The sequence below is a fragment of the Pseudoliparis swirei genome, chromosome 22 (assembly GCF_029220125.1).
Source record: "Pseudoliparis swirei isolate HS2019 ecotype Mariana Trench chromosome 22, NWPU_hadal_v1, whole genome shotgun sequence".
Lineage (NCBI taxonomy): Eukaryota > Metazoa > Chordata > Actinopteri > Perciformes > Liparidae > Pseudoliparis > Pseudoliparis swirei.
In genome coordinates this window covers 13,936,163-13,959,169 of record NC_079409.1, presented here as the reverse complement: position 1 = coordinate 13,959,169, position 23,007 = coordinate 13,936,163, and the positions used below count along the sequence as shown (strand labels likewise).

Here is a 23,007-nt window from a genome sequence, read left to right as displayed (position 1 = left end):
AAAGCTCGCGCAGCTAACTGCCATGAGTCATTTGTGCTCGAGCGCGTGACTCCTTGTCATGTGACAGGATCTGTTGTCTCCAGGAGCAGCGCAAATGGAAACAGAACAAGGAAAGTGTGGACAATCTCAATCTGAGACACCGAGAATCATGGATGTCCGTAAAACGGACCGAATCAAGAATTAAGTTTGTTTTATATCCCATTTTAAATGTTTTTTACGTTGCGACCAATGGATGTCCCTTTGTGAAGTAGCTTTGAGTCATTAGTTGAACTTTGTTCTTTGCTGAAGGTAAGACGATCTGATATTATCAGTTTTAGTGAGCATGTCTTAACCGGAGTGTAACTTAGTAATGTCAGTGACTGACCAGGAACAAATGCTATGTTATGAACTGCTTGTTAATGCTCACTTCAAGCTAAAATGCACTCAGCTCAGTAAACATGAGACACGTGTTGTCCCCCTTCAGATGAATGCTCTGGTTGCTCTCTGTCACTTCTGTGAGCTCCACGGCCCTCGGACGTTGTTTTGCACCGAGGCACTGCACCCCCCATACCCATCCCCTTCATTGCAGATAAGTGCCCCGGTGCACGGGGACAGGGAAAGAGATGGGGACCGCGAAGGCGAAGGGCTGACCATGCGGGCCAACAGCTCGGCCACGCAGAGAGGAGAAATGTGTGAGGTGAGCGCAGAGCACCAGTTTGAGAACAGAATGTGAACTCCATGAGCTCATCAGAAACCCGCCTCCATTTGAACCGAGGCACCCTTCTTCCTACCTGTCTTCTCCATTAGAACACTCGAGCTGTGGCACTGGTATGCAGGTTAGTCCACAGTCCTGTCATCGGTCTCAAAGTAACCATGTTCCTCTTCTCCTCGCCTCATAGGGATGTCGATCTCTTCCTGCATCTCACCCAGGATTTGTGAGCATCGATGATGAAACGGGCATTCGCTTCCTGAGCCACCAGCATCCCAGACAGTCCCAGCTGTTCAGTGTGGTCCGCCAAGCCTGCGTACGCAGCCTCAGCTGTGAGGTAAACAGTGCTGTACGTCTGCATGTATTTATGTGTGTGTGAGTAACACATCCGATGCACTAAATAAACGCCCGTCAACACATATACTTCAAACTATTTGCTCTCTGTCCGTTTTATCAGGTGTGTCCCGGCCGTGAAGGACCGATTTTCTTTGGAGATGAGCAATATGGTTTTGTGTTCTCACACACCTTTTTTATCAAAGACAGCCTGGCCAGGGGCTTCCAGCGCTGGTACAGTATTGTCATGGTAGCAATGGACAGGATCTACCTCATCAACTCCTGGCCTTTCCTGTTACGCCACCTTCGAGTCACGATACAGAGCCTGCAAAGCACAGCCCTCAAGGTAGGGTGCACGACACTTTGTTTCAGTTTATTCAGATAAAAATATGAAGACTGGTTCTACGTGTGTGTATCTACGAGGACACCTAATGTCTTGGTACTGCTTTCTCCCTCAGGTGTTTGACAATGAACAAGGAGTTTGTCCCCAGCGAGCAGCCAGGATGAACAGTGTCTTCTCGCCTGCAGTTTTCCCACACCAGAGAAGTGGCAACGCCGCCCGATCACTGACTTCACTGACACAGCATCCAAACCTGTGGTCCAGCCTGCACTCGTCCTTTAGCTGGTGAGTCAATATACTGTCAGCCCGACCGTGACATACTAGCTGTGGTTTTAAAATGATTTACCTTGACGTGGACTTGTGTTTTCACATCGTCTCCAGGCTGCTGAAGGCCTGTGGTTGTCGTCTGACGGAGAAGCTACTGGAGGGAGCCCCCACTGAGGACACACTGGTGCTCATAGAGAGACAGACAGGTAGTCCTGATTAAAGGATGGTTTTTTTAACTAAACTTTGGTAGTTACCTATCCAACATGTTCAAGCCTGTAACTTGGTAAAAGCCAATTCCGAACAATATCTCCTGTGACATTAAACACAACATAAAAAGGAGGGTAATATTTACCCTGAGAATGCATCAACTTGTCTTGCATGTTGCTTCCAGGCAAGGTTTGGCATTTTTCTGGAGGATGATGTCAGCAGATGTCATGTGCTTGTACACAATGTGCCATGGTTTGATCATCCGTCTAAAAAGTCTCCTGTGAAAGTGTGATTCACTGGCGCAGGCAGGGCAGAGACACAGAAAAAACAGGCAGCCATTGTACTCAAATACACTGCCTTTCCAAAAAGTGTTTACATAATCAAGATTTAGAGAGTGATTAAAAGATTTTCAGAGACATTTCCCGGTCTTTGGTTGTGGAATTTTAATACCCTGTTCCATTTTATTAATATTGTAAGTGCATACACTTTATTTGTATAACACTTCATCATCAAAATCCAATTGAGTAATTGATTAATACACATGAAATTAAAAAATTAAAAAGTAAAAGTGCGTGATCAATATTACACAATCGTAAAGCAGTACACATCAAAAGGTAAATGATTTTAAAGTTTCTTAAGTCTATTAGTAAGGTAGTTTAAATTAGTCATAGATGAGAGGTGAGATTGTGCAGTGCTGATTTTAGATTGGAAATAGGATGTGTTGCATCATGTGCATATTCTATTCTATAAATGGAGAGTAACATTTAACCTGCCCCGTCTAGAAGATTTCCTGTGGAATTTCCCCCACATTGGAAATTGACTTGAAAATATTTGTTGATTGTAATTTCTGTTGTCATTCTCTGTGACCAAAAGAGCAAGAGGAGGAGATGAGTTGCTGGGAGGGAGCAGAAGGAGGCTGTTCAACATCACAGCGGCACCAGTTAGAGCGTGAGCTGGGCCTCAACTTCCTGTGGGATGATGAAAAATTCAATCAATTACCCGGCCCAAAATTTAGGTCCCTGAGGCATCTGAGACAGGTAAACATAGGTACTTTATCAGCTCGTCATTTTGTTGGCCGGAAAACTGAAAAGAGAGAAAAATCAACCGTTGACTCGAACAAACACAGTTTTTGCATGCATTTATAGTTTTATGGCATTCATCTGATACTTTTTCTTAGTTAATGGCTTTTGAAGACAATAATTCACATTTTCACATCTGCTTCCAATAACATTTCTGTGAGGTGTTGCATATTTCAGTATGATTTGTTCTGCAGGTTCTCGGGAATGCTGAGTTTCGTCAGCTGGTGTGGCATGTGCTCATGGGAAATCAGGTCATATGGAGAGGCGCAGACCCCAGGCTCATCCAATCAGCTTTCATGGTGCTCAAGGTAGTTTACCCCTGTGCCCTGTATAACTTGTATAATTTAGTGTAGTATAACACACTTGTAACTCAAAAGACTTTGTCCTGTCAAGATTGAAAAGTACTTGTGAAATATGATAAATCTAAGTAGTTCAATCCATCTTATGTAACCATATTTGATGAGATACTGATTAGATTGGGTTTCAGTTGGAGTTTTTTCCCACAGATACTTTTGTGCATTGATTTTCTTTTTTTCTTACTTCCAAATTTTGCCCTGAAGACATTTTATGTTATTACACGCCTTGAAATAGTCTTTGCCTGGACATGCTTCCCTAACATTTCTATTCAAGATACACAAACAAGACGGAGCATGTAGCCGTGTGTCAGTCGACCGTTATTGTTCCTTTTTACTGTGGAGAAATATTTGAGTACTTTTTTTTTTTAAATGACAATCGCATTTTATTACATCCATGTTTTTACTTTCCAGGCCTTTTTGACAGCAGATATTTAGCCTTGTCAGGCGTTACCAATTACGTTAAAAATGACTAAGTTATTTTCAAGAGTCCCAGTAAACCATGACAGCGTGACATTGAGGCAGCGTGAGCGAAACCAGAACCCTGAAAGTGAAGCAGCTGAATGGAATTCAACAATCATTAATTTTATTATTTACACCGGTGCTTTTCCTTCTGTGACATGTCAAACTCCTTTCTACAAACAAAGTCTATCAGCCAGAATAACTAAGTGAGCCATTACCATGCTTACTGAGGAAACTGGGTTTACAATCTGAACCTGTCCCATTTCCCATCAGTCTCTGCTCCCCGTCGGCTGTGTGCGCTCGGTGACATACAGTGCTCAGTATGAGGAGGCCTACAAATGCAACTTTCTGGGTCTGAGCCCAGACGTGTCGATTCCAACGCACGTCAGCTCCTCAGGTACAGGACTGTCTATAGACCCACGTTGTGAAAGAGTACCATATGAAACCTCTGAGAGAACTGTTAAAACAAGTTTTTCACGCTTGAACATCGTCTTGTGTTGATTTTTTTTCTTCTTGCTTTTGTTCGTCGTGAAGAGTTTTCAGTGCTGGTGGATGTCAGTACAGAGAGAAGCTGTCAGATTTCAGCCGTGGGTGGAGACGATATCTCCTCGCTTCATCAGTTCACCATCAGCAGTGCCAACACACAGCCCACAGACAGGGGTGAGCACGCATACCTGAAGTTATAAATAGTCATTATACATTTGCTGCCTCTTCCAATGTCAAAATATGTCCTCCACTTCTTAGTTAAACCACAAAAACAAAGAGTATGCACCATGTCTCAACTCTAAGACATGGTCTTAACACTAAGACATGGTCATTTAAGTTATAGTTGATATCTTTTGAAATGTTCAACATCAAACTGTTGGGTTATGGGTTCCAGATTCACTTTTTATTTAAGTGAGAACATAAATTAATGTGAAAATAGCAAAAATGTTCAGACATGTTCTGTCCTCGGATCTGGATCCACATCAAATCCTGATTTATTTGTCTAGACACACAGCTGCTCTGACAGAAGGCCAACTTTTAAAAGAAAGAAAGAAAGAAAGGTTCAACTGTCAAACGATCTTTGTCCTCTTTTTGCAGGTCCCTCATTATTGAACAAGCTGGAGGTGGCTCTGTCCAACGAGAACTTGTCTGTGGATGTCGTGTCTCACTGCTTGTTGTGTCTGAAGGAAGAGTGGATGAAGTGAGTACAATTCAGCCACTCTCATAAAAACCAACTAGGCTGAAGTAAGATTTTCAACGCAGTCTCTCTCTCTTTCAGTAAAGTTAAAGTGCTGTTCAAGTTCTCCAAAGTGGACGGGCGAGGGAGAGAGGACACCCAGAAAGTTCTGGCCCTCCTCGGCGCTACAGGGCCGGGCGAGGAGGACAACGTCCGGCTGCTCAAGTTCTGGATGACTGGCCTCAGCAAAACATACAAGAGTCATTTAATGACAGCCGTCCGCGGAGGGGAGAGGAGCCCCAGCCAATAGAAAGAGAAGGCGAAAGAGGTAGAGGGGTGGAAATAAAGGGAGATAATAATGAGGGGAATTCTAATGAAGGGAAAGCGAAAGCAAGAATGCTGTCATTCACCAGTTTTGTGAACTGTTTGGGACTTTTATTGGAATGAAAGAGGAGTGTGAAGGGAGGACAGCAGTGCTTTGGCTCATCCACTGTTTTCTTTAAGTCCCTAACCCTGATTATTCTCCTACACAGATTAACACATTTGGTCAGTTTAGATAAAGTTTGTCAAAGGGAATTATTGGAGAATATTAATATGTTTAACTTATTACAAACATTTGCACATTGTTGACTATTTTTCTGAAGTTTTAAAATAAAAACTTTTCTGAATATGTCACTTGTATTCTTATTTTTTATTCCACAATTGGCTCCATCTTGTGGTGAGCTGAGAGAATAAAGAGGGAGTGAGTTGGACGAGGAGAGCAGCGTTTCATTTCCAGCCCCCACTCATTTGTTTGAGTGTTTGTCAGCCAGCCAGCACCGAGGTGGTGTAAGACAACACTTTTAAGGTTTTCCCGTAATGTACAAAGCGGTTGCATAACAAGGCCTCGCTCCAGTACGGCCGACGGCTACAGCAGGACTTTAGCTTCTTAATGAGGTAGTCGCTCTCTGATCCACTAAAAACCTGTTTTATTGTTTTCATACCACAGTTATTTGAGCCTGTTTCTTTGCTGAAGCTTGCAGACTTCAGTCAATAAAATTCAGCAACATACGGTTTTGTTTAAATTGGGGGCGGAGGGCTGTTCTTTTGTTTTTTTTACCCATACGTATGTAGTTATTGTGTAACAAAAATATATAATTAAACACATGTTGTAGTCTGAATGAAAAGATTAGCATTGACTCAAGCTTTCTTCCTAAAATGGACCTATGTCTCAACATCTCTTGTGTGCTTCTGTGTTCGAATTGTTTTTTTCTCTTTCCTCTGACTAACTCAAATCTGGATTTGATTTAGCAACTTTCCCTAAAAGAAGCACAAACATAATTTGCTGCAGTTCCACAAATGAGTTACATATTTACTTTCCTCAATTTGTAAGCGATGTATGAAACAGGAAGGCGGCACAACGACTGGACTCCTCACATAAAGCACATGGTATATGTGAAGGGGTTGTGAGATGATGATGCCTCTGGGAGTGTTAAGGCCTTGCTTTGGGGAAACTGCTGCGATCTAGTTTCCTTCTCCCCCTCAACAGAGATTGGACTTTGAGAAGCGGTCCTGTTTCATTTGGCTCGTGTTCAAAAAAAGGACACAACAGAACAATTCTTCTTCGACGTGAAGAAACCACCTTTGACTTCCTTCCTTTTCATTAGTAACGAACACCCCTTGCGACATCGAACAGAAAATGAAAATAACTCGACGCGTCACACAACCAGAGGGGACAAAGCAACACTTTCCAGACAGGATGATGACAGCCGTGCACAACAATTAGACGTCACAATCGCACCCGCCGCCGCCGTCTCTGTGGACCCAATTTCAATCGAATGACTTGCAAGTTCAAGTGATGCAGTGTCGCAATCCCCTTTTTGATAGAATGTGATTCTTGATTTATAAAAGAAAAAAGAACAGAGTGAGTGATTAAATAGGATGCTATTGCGTAGTGGGATAAAGAGGATCCACAGGCACAGAGGTGTGGGGGAGAGTCCAAATGAAAAACATACACTCCAACTGCATGACTAAGCCTCCTTGGGCCTGGTTTGGAGGGGGGAGGATGGGGGTAAGTGGCTGGGTGTCAGGGAATGTGGGGAGCAGGGGGGGAGGGGCCGGGTCAGTCAATAGTGAAGTAAAACGTGTGGCGGTGGGAGGGGCGAGATTTAAAGAGTGCAGACTAGCAATCCAGCAGAGCACTTTCACTTTGAGCGCAGTGAGGACACACAGAGTGGCCAGAGGGAGAGCTAGAGAAGAGGAGGCCAGTGACTCTCCCGCTTTATCCATTAACCAGTTTCGAGGAAGAGGGGAGTGATTTATATTGGGCTGTTCAAGAAGATTCTAGGTCAGTAGTGAGAGGGAGAAAGGAAAATAAAGTATAAAACAAACAAAAGCTTTCATAGGGAAGGGCTGCAGCCACTCAGGCTTAAGAGAGAAAATCCAAAGTAAGAGAGCAGGATGGCGTGAGAGGATAAATGAGACATTTATTGGAAAGTACCAAAAGGACTCAAACGGGAAGGAATGTATTAGGGATGTCAACAAGAAGATTGAATATCAAACGGTGAAGGAGAGGACAACAGCCAAGGACTCAGCAGTCAAAGACCTCAGGAAACCACAGAGGAGGAAACTTTGCCTTTCACAGACTGACACAGAAACCCGTCTGCAGAGGGATTGCCGTCAACAAGAGAAATGGAGAAGTGTCCATTCTTAGAAAGATAAAAGGATGTCACTGCCAGGTGAGGAGCAAGAATTAACTGTGTGTTACTGCTGTCTTGTTCAAGTGTGTAAGGAAGTCATGCAACACCTGAACTGGTTATTGTACCATTTTTAATCAGAACTAATTTGTTGTGTGGCTTTGTATCATTGCAATATTGTTTACGGTGTCTTTAATATATTATAATGGTGGCAACAACAAGTAATGTTTCATGTTGTTTTCTGCACAACTAGTTAATTGCGGCAGGATATGAGGTCATGTTTTTCAATAGGTATGCAGTTTCAACAAGCAAAAAAACCACAGAAAGTTTCCAGCAACTATCTGAATGTCTTTTTTCTTCTTCTTACTCATGCCTGAAACAGTTTTGCTGCTGCTATCACTCTTGACTGTCCGATGTGGTGGATGTGACTTTGACTTGGAAGGTGTGAAAAACATTAAAAGGACTATCGACTCTAATCCGACTGGATTTGTAAGTTAAAAACTTTTGACTTTGTTAATGACTTTATGTTGTCCTTTTATGAAGTTTCCTACTTGTATAAATAGTATGCATTTCATGTATTATTTCCTTAAAAGATATACTTTTATCACTTCATTCAGTCAGCTGGTATATAGAGGTGTTCAAAGGTGAAGAGCTCACGGAAATGAATGGGAATAATCAGCTCAGGTTCATATCTGCTAACCAGTAAAGTTATTGGATGACAGCGTTCACAACTGACATGCGTAGCTCCACAAAGATAATCAATCAGTGTGTAGCTTCACTTCAGTGGTTAGTAGGTTGTTCATGACACACTCAGTCATTACTAGTGTTCACTAGTCAAGGATCCTTTATTATAATCATTATTATAAATGCCAACCTACATTGTATCATCTATATCTATATTGTGGGTGTATTTACATTTTTTTCTCTGTTTTCGTTTTCTCTTCCAGCGCACGGTATTTCCTAAAGATTACTATGTAGTGCACCGCTACACAAAAAACATGCTCTGTAACACTGATCCGGTGAGTTGCTTATCACATAAAAGGGGGAAGTGGGTTTGATGGGCAGAAAACGTGTCGTACAGTCTTACATTATCGTGTTAAATAAACTAGTTTATCCTTTTGGTTTATTTAACAGGATAATTATGATATTTAACCTAATCTGCAGCGACTAGAACAGAGCTTGTAAATGCTCAGTTTAGTCAAAAAGGATTGTTTAACCGTGCTGGAGCCTCACGTCGAGCTTGTAATTGAGCAATTGATGTGGTTCTTGCGGTGATCTTTCACATGTGTCTTGCACACTAACTTTGGGCTTGTGTTGCTCTACCTTTCCCCTGCAGTGTTGTGTGTTCCCTGCTGCAGTGGTCCTCCTCGAGTCCTGGCATGTGCTTCTCGGAAACCTCTGGGATGAGCACCTAAATCACTCCTTAATCCTCGATCTGAAGCAGACACTGGATAGAATTATAAAAAAGAACATAAATACAGAGGTAGGTTTGATTTTCAAATAGTGTCCCATAATGTCTTATTCTATGGCTCACTTAAATCCAAGATTACTTACATCATTTTTTAAAGAAAAGGCCTTAAATATCTCTGGTTATCTAAAATATGCATCTGCTTACTGCATTTATAATTACATATTTATTTCCAACATTAATTCCTGTAAAAGTACATCAAAAACAACGATTCTTCTCCATGTTTTCCCTTGTCTCAGAGGTTCCAGGAGGAGACGGACCTGACCGAATTCTCCACATTATCGTCGTCTCCTGAAGAACTACTCAGGCTAACGTCAGAACTTCTCGCGCGATGGCTCGATGTCGGGTGCTTGCCTTTGATTAAAACCTGCATCCTGCCCACTTTCCCTCCCTCTGTTGAGAGGAAGGACTACGGCCCGTCCAGGGCCAGACTCTTGACGGCCCGAGCTATCAGCAGTGAGGAGGAAGAGCAGCCTGACAAGATGATGGACATGGCACTGCTGCTGTCCAATGGAGGTCCTCCATCCCTGTCATGTTGGCCTTCTGTCTGGAGCCCCTTGCTATTGAGACTTTATTGGTGGTTGTTGCCATAGTTCCTGAAATGGATCTTTTTTTTTTGTGATGCACACAAAATGCAAGACATTTCCTGGCACTGAATGTTTGTTTTTCTTATACTTGTGTCTTTGTGTTTTAATGCAGCAAGCTTTGTTAATATGAAGTGACATGCACAGGTTGCCTTTAATGTCCAAAGTTAGTTCACATAGTTGTGCATCAGTGCTCTGTAACAGCTGGTTTCACAGATGTAAACGTATTGCCGTCATAGAGCGAGCCACGAGCTCTAGCTAGCTATGCTCTTTGTGCTAACCAGAGATACATGCTGAGCAAGCCAATGCACATAAGCCATCGTCTTTTGATGTGGAATTCATCACTGTTTACAATTAATGTTATGTAAATGTAAGATATTGCAGTTTATGGGCGTCTACTTTTGTACATAATGTAAATTAAAGACATTTAGATATATATATATATATATATACACATTGTTAGTTTTTGATATAATATCCCAAGGATTGTAAGCTATATTTATTGTGGTCATTAGCATTGGAAACTAACCAAGTACATTTAATCAAATACTGTGCAATTTTGTCTTTCCATTTCATGCAGCTTTTTTTACACTTCTACTACATTTCAGAGGGAAATATTGTAGATTGTACACCGCAACATTAATCACAGTTGGTGTTAATGGTTTACAGAAATTATCCATAGTTATATATTAAACCACCTAACAGTTTATGAAGTCATTAAAATAACTCCACCAACTAAAGCAGTACAATGCAGAATAGCTTGAGTATAACAGCATAACAATCACAGAGATCACTTCTCTGCAAGATTCTTGTAGTTGTGATGTTTTAATATATTTAACAACAATTACTCTAATACTTTTACTTCAGTTTAATTTTAAATACATGTTTGACTTGTAACGGCATATATTTACATTGTGGTATTTACATTTTTCGCTTCAGTAAAAGATCTGTATGTCAGTATAAACAGGACATTTTTCTTCTTCTGCTTAAAGAGATTAGATTTAGTTTATGACTCTGCATTCCAACAACATGACAGAGTTTGTGTTAGCACTCCACGTCCATGGAGCATTACTGCCTTCCTTTAAGAGAGTGTTTTACTATTTTGTAACTCGATGAGTTGCAGGTGAGGGAGGAATGCTCTGGATCCAACAGGAAACCAGGGGTTTTCTGACTCGTCAGGATTTACACGAGAAATAAAAAGTCCACCATTTGGTGCTCGTACTTGCCCCTGCTTGTACACACCCACGCATGGACTGACGTCATGGGATCCTCATTATTTTATAATCCCTCAAATACAGCAGAAGTATGTAGAATTGGCCACTTGGGTAACAGACTTTTGGCTTGCACCCCAAGTTTTCATTGACTTTTTTTCCACTGAATTTAAGTCAGGATTTAGAAAGATGGGTCGAATGTAATACAATATGAAGGCAGATTACAAAGAGTTAGATCATCAGAGGGCTAGAAGACAACATTGTATGCAAATAAGGAAAACAAAAACACAGCCAAAGGCTCAAATGCTATTCTTCTGGACTGTGCACAGCACATTTCTAAGTAGGCCGATCAAGTTGGCAACTTACAAAGACGTTTTTATGAATCCCTCATTGGGGAAATGTTTTGTTACACTATATTTTCTACTCTTTAAATATCTAGACTGTGAGGCAGCTGCCACAGAGTTAGCAATTTGTCTTCCCATGTGTAACACAGGGGCGACTGACCCCAGATTCAGTACAGGCTGTGCAGCTGCAGGTCGGACACATATTGTGCTAAAAGTAAATGCGGTAATCTGACTCACTCAAGCCATGTGGGAGATCCTGTTCTGGGTCAGTACGTGACAGCACATGACATGACATGACCGTGGAAATGATTCATCCTATTGTTTAAACAATGTTTTAGACACTGGACATCCACTTAACTGCCATAATATCAGGACGAACTACCATTTATGTTAAAGAACAGCAGTTTCCGAGACAAATATTTGCAAGTCAGATTTTGTTCCTGGCAGCATGGAGCCGAGCGCCAAAGGGGCCAGCTGGATTCCCGTAAACCGGGGGAAGAGACAGGGAGAGTGAGGGTGGGGGGAGTGAGGCAGCTGGGGGGGTGACAGTGCACCGTGTTTAAACCACGTGGCCTCTCCACAAACCGGAAGTCAGCACACTCTGCCTCCGCCAAGATGTCTGCGCCCGACGAAGACACGTTTGCCGAGGAAGGAGGCGCGATGGAGGAGCTGGACGAGGCTGGCAGCGACGAGGATGAAGGAGTCGAGATGGAGGAGGAAGACGCGGACAAAGGAGAAGAGAGAAAAGTCTACGTGCCCGGGATGCAGCCGCTCAAGCCCGGGGAGGAGCTGGAGATGGACCGGTCCGCGTACCGCATGTACCACGAGTGTCAAACAGGCAAGTCGTAGCCCGCCCAGATGTGTTAGCGACCCGTTAGCCCCGCTGGTGGGTCCTGGTTCCGGTCGTCCCGGTGCCGGAGCTGCAGTGTTAACTCTGCTTTGTGTGCAGGGGCTCCGTGTCTGAGCTTCGACGTCCTGAGGGATGGAGACGGAGACAGCAGAGAGCAGTACCCTCTGTCCATGCTGCTGTGCGCGGGCACGCAGGCGGACACGGCGCTGAGCAACAGGTACACGCGCGCCTGGTCAAAGTTAGGATGTTTTTATCTGACATTAGTTAGTCAAACATTGATCAAAGCACCGGTTGGAGAAAACAAATAACCCCACACATTAAAACAAATGTGAAATATATAAGGCACATGCATACAAATAATATTATAACTAAACTTTCTAAAAATACGTTTATAATCGTCCAGCATTTTATCATCATTTGATTTGTTGTCAACAATGATTCTTTGATGGTGTCTTTTGTGTTTTGAGAGACTACAGCCAGACTCGTTTTTAAAAAGTATTTATTTCAACACAAAACAATATCTGGAAGAAACTGAATGATGTTTGTGAAAGTGCCAAAGAGAAACAGATATTTTATCAGACGATTACTTTGATTGTCATTAGACTCTACCTTCAAAGATAAGATCATACTTTCTGTAACAGGGACCAAGACACAGTAACTCTCCAAACTCAAGAAGGTAATTTGAGTCCGAAAGTTTATCCAGAAGGAACATAAAAGGTCAAACATTGAGTCTGAAATTGTGTATGAATTTATAGCATTGATGAACATTTGAAGAATTTCTTTAATTGGATTCTTAACATTTATACTTATGTTATGTTCATGTCATATGAGATGGATGATGGAGATAAAGTAAGATATAACCATGTATCTAGAGATGAATTGCTGTGCAGCACTTGCAGTACGAATTCGGAAGAGTGCAAATATCAAATATATTTGGTCTTAAGATAACAATAAGGTGCAAATCCTAAAGTGTATACAGATGCAAAAAAATAAGATTATAAGAAATAGATTTCTCAGTATGGATCATGAAAAACATTTTTAGAAAATAAATGTAGGTATCAGAACAGGTGGGGTTGCATACAATATTGCATATGACTATATGGGAATATTTTCCATATTGGATCCCATATTAATGATGGCGTTTACTAAGACGGGTACAGTGCCCTGACAATACGACACCAGACAAGTAAACTCTGTTTATCTACACTGATGGCCTTTAGGTTGTGAGAGTCTGTTGTTCTTTCCAGATGAATTCTGAATGGTTTGAGGATAAAATAAGATAATCCTTTATTATTCCCACAGTGGGGAAATTTCAGGATCACAGCAGCGGATGCATATTAGAGCATTAATAAAAATAAAAGATCAAAACAAAACACAATACTAAATACTAAATATACAAAGGGACACAAATATACAGTGCATCCGGAAAGTATTCACAGCGCTTCATTTTTTCCACATTTTGTTATGTTACAGCCTTATTCCAAACTGGATTAAATTCATTATTTTCCTCAACATTCTACACACAACAACCCATAATGACAAAGTGAAAACTGTTTTTTGCAAATTTTTGCACATTTATTAAAAATAAAGAATGAAAACATAACATGTACTTAAGTATTCACAGCCTTTGCTCAATACTTTGTTGAAGCACCTTTGGCAGCAATTACAGCCTCAAGTCTTCTTGGGTATGATTCCACAAGCGTGGCACACCTATTTCTGGGCAGTTTCTCCCATTCTTCTTTGCAGAACCTCTCAAGTTCCATCAGGTTGGATGGGGAGCGTCGGTGCACAGCCATTTTCAGATCTCTCCAGAGATGTTCAATGGGGTTCAAGTCAGGACTCTGGCTGGGCCACTCCAGGACATTCACAGAGTTGTCCCGAAGCCACTCCTTTGTTATCTTGGCTGTGTGCTTCGGGTCGTTGTCCTGTTGGAAGATGAACCGTCTGAGGTCCAGAGCGCTTTGGAGCATGTTTTCATCGAGGATGTCTCTGTACATTGCTGCATTCATCTTTCCCTCAATCCTGACTCGTCTCCCAGTTCCTCCCGCTGAAAAACATCCCCACAGCATGATGCTGCCACCACCATGCTTCACTGTAGGGATGGTATTGGCCAGGTGATGAGCAGTGCCTGGTTTCCTCCAGACATGATGCTTGGCATTCAGGCCAAAGAGTTCAATCTTTGTTTCATCAGACCAGAGAATTTTGTTTCTCATGGTCTGAGAGTCCTTCAGGTGCTTTTTTGCAAACTCTAGGCGGGCTGTCATGTGCTTTTTACTGAGGAGTGGCTTCCGTCTGGCCACTCTACCAAACAGGCCTGATTTGTGGAGTGCTGCAGAGATGGTTGTCCTTCTGGAAGGTTCTCCTCTCTTCATAGAACAACGTTGGAGCTCTGTCAGAGTGACCATCGGGTTCCTGGTCACCTCCCTGACTAAGGCCCTTCTCCCCCGATCGCTCAGTCTGGCTGGGCGGCCAACTCTAGGAAGAGTCCTGGTGGTTACAAACTTCTTCCATTTCCAGATGATGGAGGCCACTGTGCTCATTGGGACTTTCAATGCTGCAGAAATCTTTCTGTACCCTTCGCCAGATCTGTGCCTCGATACAATTCTGTCTCGGAGGTCTATAGATAATTCCTTGAACTTCATGGCTTGGTTTATGCTCTGATATGCACTGTCAACTGTGATACCTTACATAGACAGGTGTGTGCCTTTCTCAATCATGTCCAATCAACTGAATTTAGCACAGGTGGACTCCAATCAAACATCTCAAGGATGATCGGTGGAAACAGGATGCACCTGAGCTAAATTTTGAGTGTCATGGCAAAGGCTGTGAATACTTATGTACATGTTATGTTTTCGTTCTTTAACAGATTTGCAAAAAAACTGTTTTCACTTTGTCATTATGGGTTTTGTGTGTAGAATGTTGAGGAAAATAATGAATTTAATCCATTTTGGAATAAGGCTGTAACATAACAAAATGTGGAAAAAATGAAGCGCTGTGAATACTTTCCGGATGCACTGTATACACAAGGCAGTGACCAAAGTGAATTTCCAGCAGGTTAAAGTGTCCAGGGAAATAAATTGCTGAGTGGGCCAAGATCTCCAGCGATCTACTCCAGTTTGTTGTGCAGCTTGACAGCAGCGGGAAGGAAAGACTTGTGCTACCTCTCCCTCAGACACTGGGGATGAATCAGCCCATGGCTGAAGGAGCTGTGCAGAGCTGCTAGAGCAGGGGTGCTCACACTTTTTCAGCATGCGAGCTACTTATAATGTGACCAAGTCAAGACGATCGACCGACGTGGGGGGGGGGGTGCTAGTGACTTTTTCTTTGTCCCGATGCGCGCAAACCGGCGTCGGAGCTCTGCGGCGCGCGAGACGGCGGGCAGAAGACTGTTAACGCGACACGTAGAGACAGAAATGACATGCTTCTGCTGTAATGTGGCGCTATAGAGAAAGTGACAGGGGGGGCGGGCACTTTTTTTTTAATGTCATGCGATCTATCATACTACGCCGCGATCGACTGGCAGGTCTACGCGATCGACATATTGAGCACCCCTGTGCTAGAGTGTCTTGCATGGGGTGGGAGGAGTGGTTCATCAGGGACGAGAGCTTTGACATCATCCTCCGTCCCATCCCGTATATTGATTATAGTTTATTTTGTCACTTTTCCAGTGTGATCTGACTACATACAAATGTTTGGAGTTATTGTCTAGTCCAAACTTATTGTGTAGCCCAAACTTGTAAACATAACTAATTTCTAGATGAATTTAGATAATTGGAGGCGTGGTGTTTATTTACCATTTAATTGTGAATTGTTCTTTCACTCCTCAAACAGACTGCCAACACCTACATCTATCTTAGAACACAATAATAGGACATCTTAAAAATTGTAATGAGCCTCTTAGTTACTGTAGGAACAGGAAAGCACACATAGCAAACAGACAGTAAATTCCCAGCACTCTTATCCATAGTAAGTATAATTTAGGAGTATTAACAGCAACAGTACAAATACCTGATAGAAAGGTAGAACTATACAAATAGTTTTTTTTAAATGTATATTTGCTCACATGCAGTCCAAAGGTGCTCAGGTAGTCGTCACTGTCGGCGCATACCATTGTGTGAAAGCTTGTGGTTGCACCAGCAGATGGGTTTGAACGTGTATGCACCGAGGCATAGATCACAGCACAATAGGGTTTTTGTGTTGCGCAGTTTCAGTTCTCTTTTGATATCATCCACCCAGAATTGAAAGAGGTGGACATTTTTATTTTTGAGGGTCAGTGAAAGGTTAAATGCATCCCTTCACTTTCTTGCAGACTTCTTGTCATACGCATGCACAACCTTCACGGAACAGAGAAAGACAAAGAGGGGGAAGAAAGCAGTGATGAAGACAGTGACGAAGATGACGACGAGGAGGATGCAGATAAGAAGCCACAGATGGAGCTGGCCATGATGCCTCACTATGGAGGGATTAACAGAGTCAGGGTAGGTTGTGTCAGTCTCTGGGCAAACTTTTATCTGGACTAAAGTTGCACGGTGTATCGATGCTAAAAAAGGTACCGCGGTACCCTTATGTTAAAGAGTATCCGATTTTGCAATATTTTTAGTATGGATACTCCGTTAAAATAGTGCGGCATCAGAGCCCAGTCACTGCTCCGCGCTCACACACGCAACAGGTTGCGCTCACAGTGAGCGATCGCAGGGGAGACATGGCATCAAGGTCAGCCGTCTTCAGCTTTTTTGGAGAAAAAAAGATGCCAAAAGTGAAATGTTGGGTTTCACATAAAACACACATCTGTAAAATTATGTAACTCTATAATTGCTCATACTTGAAAAGGTAACTATGGAGTCATCTGGACAGATATGGACAAAAAGCCTACATAGTGTATGTTCAATGCTATGATGGCACCATGTAGTTGTCATTAATATCTTGCTGTAGGCTCAAATTCATGTCATTTGTTAAGTGTTCAAAAAGCTGTGTAGGAAAAAGCGAGTAAAAAAAAGTGGAACCATACTGATGTTTTATTTATTACTATTGGAGATAAATATGCCAGTATCGATTCCTATAGTATTTGTGGTATTTTATCGGATGTCATAATATTTATAGCAGGTATCGTATCAAAGTTAAAATCTTGGCATCGAGACGGCGCTAATCTGAACTGCTGCATCAGAGACCTGTAATGACTGATTTTGTTTCTGAATTGTCAGGTGACCCAGCGTGGAGAGCAGTCTTTGGCTGCCGTCTGGTCAGCGAAGGGACAAGTAGAAATATTTGACCTCCAGCCTCAGCTGGAAGCCGTGCACAGTTCTGCTGCCATGGCAACTTTCATCAAACAGCAGAAGGAAGCCACGGCTCTCTTCAGCTTCTCGGGACACATGACGGAAGGCTTTGCGCTTGATTGGTCGCCTCTAGCACCTGGTAAGTGACTCCTTGACCGGCAAGGAAGTTTAGAGACGAAAGATGAGACAAACTATTTGCTTACATTAGATTTTGAATTATTCAAATTTGTGGTGTGCCAAGATCACTCGGTGTGTGTGTGTGTGTGTGTGTGTGTGTGTGTGTGTGTGTGTGTGTGTGTGTGTGTGTGTGTGTGTGTGTGTGTGTGTGTGTGTGTGTGTGTGTGTGTGTGTGTGTGTGTGTGTGTGTGTGTGTGTGTGTGTGTGTGTGTGTGTGTGTGTGTGTGTGATCTCAAGTGTTCTGTTTGTGCTTTATTTATCAGGTCGTCTTGTCAGTGGAGACTGTAAAAAGAACATCCATGTGTGGGAGCCACGAGAGGGAGGGACGTCATGGCAGATTGACCAACGACCTTTTAGCTCCCACAGCAAGTCTGTTGAGGATCTGCAGTGGTCGCCGACTGAAGCTACAGTATGTAAAATACTGACAGTGACGCTCATCTACAGCACCTATGTGAAGCTTCAGTGAGCGTCACTGTCGGTTCACTCCAAGTCGTCCCACAAGGGCCGACTTGGATCTTTTGTTTTTTGTGAGTTTCCCCCTGAATCCCAAATAGGTACATGCAAAGTATTAGACATGCATTTCAGGATTTGACACGCATGTTTATTCTCCTCTTTGCTCTTCTTTTGACCACAGTGCTTATCGAGCTGGAGAAGACCCACTAATCCTAAATATTTAAGATTATTCAAACCTAAAGGATGGATTTCTCCACACTGTTCAATAATGTGCTCGTACAATGCTGCTTTACTAGTGTTCATCTGGAAGAACAGGGTGTGATCAGAGCAATAATTTAAGCAATGTTGACTTTCAGAACACCACCTGTAACAACTACGTGCCATGAACATTTTACAACTAAGAAATGCAGAATGTAATGTGCAATTTTAACTAGTCGCCACACTAGTTTGTGGTTTGTGGTTGTGAATCCTGTGTAATACACCGGGACTTTGTGCAACCTAATTGGTGTTGGCTGAAATGTATCAATGTCGCAAGGTTTGTAAAGGCCATAAACACACACTGTGAGCAAGGAATTATCAACTCTCACACACTTAAATCGGAATGTTTTTCAAGTACAAAAGAGTTTCTTGTTCGGTAATAATGATGTCTTGTTTTGAGTACTGCATTGTTATCCACAGGTCTTTGCATCCTGTTCAGTGGATCAGTCTATTCGTGTCTGGGATATTCGTGCCCCGCCCAATTCAATGCTTTCGGCCAACGAAGCTCACTCATCAGACATCAACGTGATCAGCTGGAACAAGAGCGAACCATTCATCCTGTCTGGAGGGGACGATGGGCTTCTGAAAGTATGGGACCTACGACAGTTCAAGGTAAAATACCCAACAGTATAATTCTAAAGTATGACACGGATTGAAGATCTTACTGTTTGATCAATGCGTCGTCACAACAAAGTAACCCACCATTAGTGCTCCAAGACAAACTGTGCTTGAAAGATTACATCATCAGATAATCAAATCACCTTCAGTTTGGCCGCACCTGACTAATAACATTTGTTCTATCTTGTGCCTCTTACACAATCGTATGTCATATGCCAGCATCCTCCTAATTCTGTAAACCCATTTTTTTATTTGCCTTTTAAAACACACTCCTGTACGCTCTGTCAATGTGTTGTTGAAACAAACGGCATTTATGAATCAGTCATCATGTTAGGATCTTCTGTAGCCTGACATCATATACGAGGTGAATAGCTGTTAAACCTCTAATTCCACCTTGACCCTTAGACCGGCGGGCGGCCTGTGGCGAATTTCAAGCAGCACAGCGCCCCCATCACCTCTTTGGAGTGGAGTCCCGTGGATTCAAGCGTGTTCGCCGCCTCGGGAGCGGACGACGTCATCAGCCAGTGGGATCTGTCTGTGGAGTCATGTGATGTGGGTGCCCGGGTGGAGGGGGTGGAGGACTTGCCCCCTCAGCTTCTGTTCCTGCACCAGGGCCAGTCAGAGGTCAAAGAGATCCACTGGCACCCGCAGATGCTTGGTGTGATGGTCTCCACGGCTCTATCAGGATTCAATGTGTTCAGGACAATATCTGTGTAGGGTGTGTGTGCGTGTGCGTGTGTATTTGAGAGCAAGGTTTTTGCATTTCTATGAATAGTATATATTTACCTTGTAATGAGCAGTACTCTAATATGGTTCATCTTTAGGGAGCTTGTAATCATGTTCAGGTCATAATTCTTCTTTTGGACAAATGGCCAGCGTAGCATATGGCGCTATAAACTTCACTATTGAACTTTTAGTTTGGATGTTTTACAGATGTGCAAACTTTTTTAGGCATTCCGTAATGCAATCCCTAAAATAAAGTGATCACTGTTCTCAGGTTCTTTTTTTTATTGAATTTCTTTTCATTGGGAGACTTTCTATTATTGATAATGGTAGAAAACACATAATTACGTTATTTCAGGAAATGGCTATAAGTAACAAAAATACTTTATATAGTTCTGCTTTTTCCCTAGCACACATTTCCATAGAAAATACAAGACATAGCCATGGCAGATGAATATTTTAAAATCCCAATAATTGTTTTATTGTTGTCTCTGTATTCCTTATTAAACCACATGATAACAATTGTGTTTGAACCAGCATTTTAAACGGATGAGCATAATGGTTTCTCCCTTTTTCCAGCATTATGACATAAAATATTTTTTTCAAAATACATTATACAAGCAAACATGTACAAAATACACTGCTGGTCCTGACTTACAATTGACCTCTAAGTCCCATGATTATCTTAGTGTTGTAATATTATTCAGCCCCTCAGCCCACAGAAAAGCTTTAGTTACTTAAACAACTGCACAATAAAAACAGATGTGAACCAGAGAAACTCACACTGTCGACTTGGAATGTGACAAATTCATAGTAATTATTTATACACAGGATAACTTTATTTTCTGACTGTCTCTGGGAACCAAAAAGTTCATTAAAATGCAATAAACATCAAAAGACAGTTTGTAATATAACATGCAATAAAAGAAATAATTAAGACATTAATATAGTACAATAATGTAAGAAAAACGCTCTTTAAGGCACTATAACAAAGTTCAATGTGTGAACTTCAGATGGCAGAAATCGTAGAAAATAACAATGCAAGCATCATTAATTGAGTGTTCCATAGCAAGACAACCAAGTCGATGAAATAAATCAAAGTGCTACAAACCTTTCACTTATCAAGATGACAGTATTGCATATCTGTTACCCTTACAGATAAAACAAATGCTTTTTCCAGTTGAGCAACATCGTCGAACTGTGAATCTTTTTTTAAAATCCAGTTTATTCTGTTTTCCCCTCACATTTAAATGATACTCAATTTATGAGTTTCAGAAAATGCAGTTTACTTGATGCACTATTAGAAAACTACCTATCCCCTATAGACCAATTTCATCATCAAACTCATCTTCAAATGTGTAGCCCCGTCCTTCCTCTTCCTCCTCCTCCTCCTCCTCTGTATCAGTCTCTGAGTGGCAGCTGTCGACCCTCCTCCTGTCCAATGGAGTGACTCCTTCATACTCTGAGCTGTGTGACGAGGCCGGACTAGGTGGCAACTCTACTTTTTGATTGGTGACGCCGGTTTCACCGCCACTTACTACACTCTCCCCCTTCGTTGGACTGCGACACGCCAACTGATCCTCATCCTGGAAGTCGAACGCTTGACCCTCTTCCTCTTCAGATGCTTGCCGAATGATTTCCTCTCGTTTGTCACTGAATCGCACTTTTGGTCGTATCCCCTTCTGCTTGATCCCATCTGGTATCCTTCCGTCTCCCACCTGGTTTCCATCCAGCCCAACCAAGGTCTTCCCATTCAGCTCGTTCTGCATGTTCACTGACATCTCCACAGCCCCTTTTCCCTGATTTGTTTCCACCAAGGATGTGTTACTTTTGGGATTGAACACATCCTCCGCATCGGAGTCCAGCCCCAAACCGTCCATCACCCCGAGTACATCTCCCAGCATAGACGGGCCTAGGTCCAGGTCCAGGTCAAATGATGACACAGACTCAGAGTGCTGAAGCTCGTTGTTCTGAGGGATTCCTGGGGCGTCTGTATAAAGATCATTGTGGTTGACTGCCACCTGAGGGTCGTCGGCTGCCGTCATCCCTGGACTCCCGGGGTCAGAGCTGGCAGAGCTCGGACCAAGAGTGGACAGGAAGGAGGTGTCCCCAAAGACATCGCCTCCCCTCCCAATGTGCATGGTGTGGCGAAAGTCACCCAGTGGGGCCGAAATCATGGTGGGGTCCAGGCGAGGTGCCCGGGTTGATTTGTGCAGCGGCATTTCTGTAGGCAGATTGAGGAAGATAGGAAGAAAGATGAAAAACAGGAGAAGATTCTTAAATATACATTATAGCAGAGCAGCTGTAACCCTGGAATGACATATCACAGTATCTGAAAATACTGGAGCCCCAGTCCAGCCTAATGATAAGACAGGTCAGTGTCAACACGCTATGTTGAGTAACATTGAGGGACACCAATGAGCATTTTGGCACTGGTGCGGCTGTGAAGGCCGTGCTGAGACTTGTACTTGAAACACACTCATGCAGCGTTAGCACATACTTTTCTCTGGCCTCAGGGGTGTATACGGACTAAAACAAGACTGTAACTTTCTCCAAAGAAGATGTAGTTGATCTATAGCACCAAAACCAATGATCTCTGCTACTTTTGGTGGTTATTAAATTGAGAAATTGAGCATGACAAAAGGCAAGATGTTAAATTAATTATTATAAAGAAAAGTGGAAGCCAATGTTACTATTTGATAATGCCTTACAGAATAAGTAAGCCAAATGAATGACAATGTATTGATGAACATCATACATTGAAAACCAGAATATTCATTTGAGAAATCATTATTTTAAGTGGGTGTGGGTGAGAGAGGGAGAGAGAGAGGGGGAGAGAGAGAATCAGAATCAGATTTGGGAGGGGGCTTGCTTACAGGCCTACCCCAACCCTCACGACTTTCTAATAATAGTTAAAGTATACACTTACTTACTTATATTACTTAAATATATAATGTATATGTATTATACGAAGAGCACACGAGGCTTCCGCGTACTGACAAAGCAGCAGGAAAGGTCGGATCGATGTAAAGTTCGCTAATCAATCAGTGAGCGTCACCGACACATCCAAAGTATAGAAAACTTACCTTAAAGAGAATAGTCTGGTCTTTGGTTTGCTCGCTCCTCCGTATCCAACTGTTTCATCTGGCTTTCTGACTTTCGCTTCCCTCTCCACTTTTCCCTCGCTCTTTTACTCGCCGTCGTTGGTCTGTGTGAATTCTCTTTTTTTCCAAAGGGATGGGCATGGGGCGAGGAAGTGACGCGACAGTTATTGGGGAGAGCTGGATCAAAGTATCACTTGACTCTAACAGAGTTTGTTAGAGGTGAGCGAGGCTAAAAGAATACTTCTAATCAGAGACTATCTATATTTGACATGAGCTCATTGTAAATTAAGCGACGGGATTTATGTAGATTACTGGAAGTTAATCTGAATGAGGGTTATGTCTATAAATATGCACGTAAAACGTATTAGATTGTAATTG

General features: G+C 42.4%; 3 protein-coding genes across 4 annotated transcripts; 2 read left to right on the top strand and 1 right to left on the bottom strand.

Annotated features, from left to right (window-relative positions):
• Positions 1–76: 76 nt before the first annotated feature.
• Positions 77–5,566, top strand: flcn (folliculin). Of its 2 annotated transcripts, none has more exons than XM_056443629.1 (12): positions 77–288; positions 464–676; positions 879–1,025; positions 1,146–1,367; positions 1,480–1,646; positions 1,743–1,834; positions 2,709–2,872; positions 3,109–3,222; positions 4,003–4,126; positions 4,264–4,389; positions 4,813–4,915; positions 4,994–5,566. In XM_056443629.1, the coding sequence occupies exons 2-12, from the start codon at positions 464–466 to the stop codon at positions 5,199–5,201; spliced, it is 1,680 nt and encodes a 559-aa protein (XP_056299604.1). In that variant the 5' UTR covers positions 77–288; the 3' UTR covers positions 5,202–5,566. The 2 variants fall into 2 exon arrangements, with proteins under 2 accessions (XP_056299604.1, XP_056299605.1); XM_056443630.1 differs by having other exon boundaries at positions 78–288; positions 569–676.
• Positions 5,567–7,122: 1,556 nt separating this feature from the next.
• Positions 7,123–19,794, top strand: grwd1 (glutamate-rich WD repeat containing 1). The gene is made up of 11 exons (XM_056444265.1): positions 7,123–7,608; positions 7,949–8,055; positions 8,514–8,585; positions 8,903–9,049; positions 9,274–12,011; positions 12,123–12,240; positions 16,333–16,501; positions 17,225–17,435; positions 17,737–17,882; positions 18,605–18,796; positions 19,208–19,794. The coding sequence occupies exons 5-11, from the start codon at positions 11,789–11,791 to the stop codon at positions 19,517–19,519; spliced, it is 1,371 nt and encodes a 456-aa protein (XP_056300240.1). The 5' UTR covers positions 7,123–7,608; positions 7,949–8,055; positions 8,514–8,585; positions 8,903–9,049; positions 9,274–11,788; the 3' UTR covers positions 19,520–19,794.
• Positions 19,795–19,978: 184 nt separating this feature from the next.
• Positions 19,979–22,732, bottom strand: cdc42ep5 (CDC42 effector protein (Rho GTPase binding) 5). The gene is made up of 2 exons (XM_056444266.1): positions 22,612–22,732; positions 19,979–21,749 (listed from the first exon to the last, which is right to left on the bottom strand). Exon 2 carries the CDS (start codon positions 21,745–21,747, stop codon positions 20,845–20,847), a length of 903 nt encoding a protein of 300 aa, XP_056300241.1. The 5' UTR covers positions 21,748–21,749; positions 22,612–22,732; the 3' UTR covers positions 19,979–20,844.
• Between the last annotated feature and the right edge of the window lie 275 nt (positions 22,733–23,007).

What these genes read in the sequence shown, in the direction of transcription:
- flcn (XM_056443629.1), top strand. Translation starts at nt 464, where the DNA reads ATGAATGCTCTGGTTGCTCTCTGTCACTTCTGTGAGCTCCACGGCCCT. An exon ending in AGAGAGGAGAAATGTGTGAG is followed by an intron (nt 677 to 878) that starts GTGAGCGCAGAG and finishes CTCGCCTCATAG; the next exon opens with GGATGTCGATCTCTTCCTGC. An exon ending in GCTCATAGAGAGACAGACAG is followed by an intron (nt 1,835 to 2,708) that starts GTAGTCCTGATT and finishes TGTGACCAAAAG; the next exon opens with AGCAAGAGGAGGAGATGAGT.
- grwd1 (XM_056444265.1), top strand. Translation starts at nt 11,789, where the DNA reads ATGTCTGCGCCCGACGAAGACACGTTTGCCGAGGAAGGAGGCGCGATG. An exon ending in GTACCACGAGTGTCAAACAG is followed by an intron (nt 12,012 to 12,122) that starts GCAAGTCGTAGC and finishes CTTTGTGTGCAG; the next exon opens with GGGCTCCGTGTCTGAGCTTC. An exon ending in GACACGGCGCTGAGCAACAG is followed by an intron (nt 12,241 to 16,332) that starts GTACACGCGCGC and finishes ACTTTCTTGCAG; the next exon opens with ACTTCTTGTCATACGCATGC.
- cdc42ep5 (XM_056444266.1), bottom strand. Translation starts at nt 21,747, where the DNA reads ATGCCGCTGCACAAATCAACCCGGGCACCTCGCCTGGACCCCACCATG.